A 5,714-nucleotide genomic window follows, 5' to 3' on the forward strand; every position below is an offset into this window, starting at 1 on the left:
TTGGATTCTTAATGGATGTAGCACCCATTTGCGTCTATGTTCACCATTATTGTATGTAGTTGCTCAACTCGTAGAAAACAAAAAGTTCTTGCTTACATCACTAGATGTCAATTGGTAAACAATGATTGGTGTTTTGAGTAAAAGTGATTCCCTATGGTTAAAAAGCTAAAAAAAGAAAAAAAAAAAGGAAGGATCCTATAGACAATAACCTTATCCACACCACATTGTACACTTTTTACTATTTGTCCTTTTGGAGTATTATGTCAGCCATTCCCACTTAAAAACACCCTCTATAATTCACCCATTCATTATCAACCTTCATTACAGACCCCCTCCCTCTCTTCCCATACTGGAAATCTACACTGTTCAGACATTTTCCACCCGTTTTGGAGAACATGATGACACTGCATCTGCGACCGTCAAGAAGATCTTGTCGTCTCCGATTAAGTTTGCAAATTTCGATGCCTCGAGCTTGTCCATCACCATGGGTCCAGGATTTGCTAGTATAAGCTATTATGCAACAGTGCAGGAATATCTCAGGTAAACTGGAAAAAGCCTGTTACAGTTTGTTGTTTCAAGGAAGTTTTTATAAATTATTTGGGCCCCTTACCTGAATATTCTTTTTCTCAAGACTCCTGTGTAGTTCTTCCAAGGCATGGATGCCACTGGTATCAATGTCGGTAACAGCTGCACAACATACACCTTAGACATTAGGAAATGTGAGCTTAAATTGCAAATGAAAACAATGGTAAAACAACCAGTTAGAGAAGTCTTACGCGACATCTCAACTATCAAAAAATGGATTGTTGGTTGACATGCAGCTTTTACTTTCTCTTCTTCATCCATCAACCATCTCAGTATCCTGCAAGGATGTTAATGACTTTGAGTATCTTCAAATCTTGTTCTTAGGAGATTAGGAGTTCCTTAGAAGGGTGTTATACCTCTCCTTGACATAATTAGAGTTGGAAAAGTAAATAGCAGAATCAACTCTCACAATCAAAACCCCTGGAACTTTAGTTGCTTCTGGATATTGTAGTATATTTCGGTACACATTAGTCCTCGGTACCTTCCCTAGTATCGCCGTTCGAGGTCTAGTAACTTGTAAGAGGATTTTAGCAAAGGATATTATGACCTGCCATGAAGTTTTCAGTGAGAAAACAGATTTTAATCAAACATAAATAGGGTATAGTTCATCTTCAGGAAATTTACATATAGTTGGCATATTCTTAGTTCTTACAGCAATTAGGAGGCCAATCTCGACTGACGCAAATACTACTCCAAGAAAGGCTCCCAAGCATGCAACAAAATCGAATTTATCAATCTTCCATACCAAAATCGCTGCCTTAACATCGATAAGTCCAATCACAGCAGATATAATGATGGCAGCGAGAATAGCATTTGGGGTGTATTTGAACAGAGGTGTTAAGAATTCTAAAGTCAGAAATACAACACAGGACATGATGATATTAGAAACAGCAGTTTCGCAGCCAGACATGAAATTTACTGCTGATCGAGAAAATGACCCTGCAGATGATGAAGGAAATAACATTATTAGTAATAAACCTATAAAATTAAGTGATTTTGTGTGTGCATGTCTATACTTTCAATATATCATATTCATATCTTATTTCTTACCTGTGGCTACATAGCAGGAAGCCAATGAACCGACTACATTCATTGCTCCTAACGCCACCATTTCTTTGTTTCCATCTAGTTGGTAGTCTTTCATCGAAGCAAAAGTTCGCCCAATGGCCACAGCTTCCTGTTAAATTAACCCAACAAAGAAGAAAACATGAAAACATGAAAACATGAAAAAGGTCCATTTAGAGGCAGTTAATTAATTTCCTTTGTTGGTGAAGATGGATAGTAAAGAAAAGATAGCGTACCGTCAATGCTATCATACCCGCCACAACACCAATCTTTAAACCTTTAAGAAGATAGTCACCAGTGAAATAAATTTGATTTACCGATGAGGGATTGATTCCTTTCTCAATGTTTTTCACCTGCATATATGAGAAAACATTCATAGAGATTGCAGTATTGTACTTAAAGATTATTATATGTTAAAGATGCTTACAATCTGGACTCCTTTCTTTTCTGCATGTGTTATATAAACGAAAAAGGTGGAGAGAATAACTGATATCAAAGGAGCTATTGCAGGCACCCAGAAGAACTTCTTGTTCTTTTTCCCCTATTTTTCAAAGCATGTAAAAGTTAGGAAATGCTCACACGCCTGATAAATAGTTTGTAAATAGGAATAATACTTAGAGGCTCTTACAATGTACTTGGTTAACAGCAGGAAGGATAAAAAGCTAACTCCGATGAGTATAGTCTGCCAGTTCCACTGCAGAAGTAGAACCATATAGATTTAGTAACTAGGAAGTAGCGAATGATTAAATTGATATAAGTTCAGAAAGCTTTGTATTTTAGCTTGGGAAGATGGAAGGCTGCTTACTCCATGATGGACACTGCCCCATACAGAGCGCATTACAGAAATAATATCTGTTTTCTTTGTAAATTTTTGTATACCAAGAAGACCTTTAAGCTGTTGGAGGGCGATTGTAATCGCAGCTCCAGCCATAAAACCGATGATGGCAGCATGTGACAAGAAGTCAATCAAGAATCCCAACCTAATTTTTTTTTCAAAACATAGATTAGTGAATGCTAGAAGCAAATACTATTAATTCAGAGAGTAATATAGAACTACCTGAGAAAACCAAGAGTTATTTGAGTGATCCCAGCAAAAAAGGTAGCTGTAAATGCAAGCCGCAGATACTCGGCTTCATTTTGATTAGGGTCAATCTCATTTGAAAGCATTGACCCTAGTAAAAGAGATACCACAGCAACTGGTCCAATCGCGATGTCTCTTGAACTTCCCATGAAGGCATAAATCAATGGTGGAACAAAGCTGGAGTCTGTAATTGTTAAAACAATAATAAAAACCTCAAGACAACTCCGACGAGAAGACTACTTTAACAATGGAAGGTGATGATAAATAACATGAAAACTTACAAAGTCCATACTGTGGAGCCAAGTTTGCTAGCCTTGCATAACCAATGTCCTATTTTCCAAGAAAATACATATGAAAATTATTGGAGGCTCATTAACAATTAACAGTTAACGGCCTCTATGTATGTTTTAGGAGTATAGCAAAATCTACCTGAGGAATGCAGAGACTTGCGATTGTGAGTCCAGCAATGAGATCACCTCTAAATTTTCTCCAGTTGTAACTCCTTCCCCATTCGAAAATCGGGAAGATGGCCTCGATGCCGAGGACAAGCTTTCGAGACCTTGGTTGATCCTTGAAGGGTCGCAAAGGATCATCGGCAAATAATGTTTCTTTCACCCTGGCAATGAATTCCCTCAAGAGGTTTTGCTTAGGGGGAATCCCTACCTTGTGAAGATACTGCGAGTGTTGGTGTGAGGCCGACAGGCTTCTAACATCCATCTCTTTGGTTTCAGCTTCAATGTTTGAACAAGAGTTGGGATCCATGTCACTAATCTGTACAACATGAAAATTAAGTCTTATCAGAAAAAGTGCACTGCTGAATGTTGCTGGGAATTAATAGCAAAATGCATGAATCCACGCAAACCATGAAAAACACCACACTGATGTATACTTTTTTAGTTTCTTAGCCCTAAAATAGACTAACAGGGCATTGATATTAAAGAACAGAATATCAAAATGTCAAGCCATCCAAAGAAATTGAATATAGTTCATGGCATTAGAACACAATGAAGATGCTTAAACTAACCAAAGAAAGTGGAGGAATGGTTTAGAGATTGCAAAATCTTGTTGAACTTGGATAAATCCTTGTGATGATCTTGCTTATATAAGTGTTAATAGGATTCCAAGTCAAACTTTACAAGCTAAAAGAGAGAATTAAGCATAAATAATGCATGAATCTAGTGTAAAATTTTAATAAAAACAAAAAAGAGTCTCCTGGTAATAGAATTTACAGAAATACTATCACCAAAATAAATAATTAAACATTCATCTTCACTCACTAAATTATCATATGAATAGCATCAATTTCAATATCCGGATCCTTTTTACATGTTATATAAACAGAAAACAACAAGTGGTACCAAAATAAACAACAAGTAAGCAATTACTTGTAAAAATGTGGTGCTTAGAATAAAATATGCAGTTTGGGAAGCACAAACCAGAAATTTTAAGTCTTTAGCCACCTCTTTCTCTGTGCCTTTTTATGTATATTTCCCTGTTATTAATTATCATGAAAAGCTCATTTGGAAAAAATACAAGCACAAAGAACAAATGATTTGATGCGGTTTCTGTTAATGTTATATGGGAAAAGATGGAAAAAGTTGCAGTCAATCACAAGCAGCCATACATTAAGAAGAGACTTTTCAGTTTTATTTGTATAAAAGTCTTAGTTGATGTATTGTTAAGGGTCCCATTTTGAAAATCCCTCCTACGGGAACCCAAGGGCACGAATAATTAATTGAAATCTCTTGGCTTGTAGTGCAAAAATGGAAACAAAAACAAACTAGAAAATCTCTCACCAATTTCATGAAATTATAATCACAATTTACAATACCAAGACCACAAATTACTGCTTTATAAACCCAGAAAAGAACCCAGATGGTTCATATAATTAACAAGAAGCATATGAAAGTTCCAAACTAATAGAATCAGAATAAAGGATAAGATAGCAAAGTCTGTGTGTCTCACCTCCTCTCAATACAGAAGCCATTGATAGTGGAAGACCCCACCTTGCCCCACCCCAGTTCCAAAGGACAAGGCTAAAGCTAAAGCTTACTTCAAATGGAATTTGTATATAAACCCCCCTAAAAAGTAATGTATAAAGAAAGGACACTAAATAGTAACATACAGAGAAGGGCAATAAAAAAAGAGAGGAATTTCTATTTCATGGAAATGCCAAAAGGTAGCGTTTAAAATCAATTCAAAAGCTCACCTTTTCGCTTTCCACACTTGATGGTCCTCAGATTTCGCCTTGTCACTTTAAATATATATATATATGATAATTAAACAAACAAACCCTTCGGCAGGAGAAACCATAGATCACCGGGAGAGAACCCAAATATTGTCCAGGTTCATTGAACCCGACATTACTTTCTTGCCATTTTCTCGGATTTTTCATTTCTTTTCTTCCTTTTTCCATAAAAATAGGAATATAGAATAATAAGTTGAAATAAAAATATTAACTTTTCGTAAGAGATAAAAATAAGATCTTTGGGATTTCTGTTATCTAGTTTTACCTAAATTACACATAATATTTTATCCAGAAATATAAATTTATAATATTTTTACATAGCAAATATTACTCCTCTTTCTCACTTTCGGTCTCCATTTTTCAGACTGTATACCAAAATGGCAGAATTGCTTTCTATCTCTATCTCCAACCTTGATATATATATACTGTATTTGAAGCAAGGGCCAAAAGCATAAATTATCATTTTTTAAGGAGGATTAAAATAACAATATAATCATTTCAACCAAGGAGGCAAAAGCCCCTCCCCCTGCCTTAAACTTAGTACTTCACAATTGGGTCTCAATTCAATCTAATTTATAATTTTCATTTTCCATAATGTAAGAAAGATGAATAGGTTGAGTCCAAATTTGCAGGCAACCGAACGTGAGGGATTAAAACACCTAAATATAAAAAAACTTTGGGAAAAGTCAGAGATGAAAGCATGGCCACTACTTTAACAACTTCATTTTCAGTCCC

General features: G+C 35.7%; 1 protein-coding gene across 4 annotated transcripts; it reads right to left on the reverse strand.

Moving 5' to 3' along the window:
- On the reverse strand, positions 1–4,942 carry LOC105774351 (sulfate transporter 1.3). 4 transcript variants are annotated; one of them, XM_012596823.2, is made up of 14 exons: positions 4,697–4,942; positions 3,161–3,502; positions 3,013–3,061; positions 2,708–2,915; positions 2,456–2,630; positions 2,279–2,344; positions 2,078–2,191; positions 1,887–2,003; positions 1,636–1,762; positions 1,238–1,524; positions 942–1,132; positions 777–862; positions 611–687; positions 1–510 (listed from the first exon to the last, which is right to left on the reverse strand). In XM_012596823.2, exons 2-14 carry the CDS (start codon positions 3,491–3,493, stop codon positions 367–369), a joined length of 1,974 nt encoding a protein of 657 aa, XP_012452277.1. In that variant the 5' UTR covers positions 3,494–3,502; positions 4,697–4,942; the 3' UTR covers positions 1–366. The 4 variants fall into 4 exon arrangements, with proteins under 4 accessions (XP_012452277.1, XP_012452279.1, XP_012452281.1 ...); XM_012596825.2 differs by lacking the exon at positions 4,697–4,942 and adding an exon at positions 4,168–4,335; XM_012596827.2 differs by lacking the exon at positions 4,697–4,942 and adding an exon at positions 4,117–4,306.
- Positions 4,943–5,714: the final 772 nt, after the last annotated feature.

This window comes from Gossypium raimondii, chromosome 6 (assembly GCF_025698545.1).
Source record: "Gossypium raimondii isolate GPD5lz chromosome 6, ASM2569854v1, whole genome shotgun sequence".
NCBI classification, from domain to species: Eukaryota; Viridiplantae; Streptophyta; class Magnoliopsida; order Malvales; family Malvaceae; genus Gossypium; species Gossypium raimondii.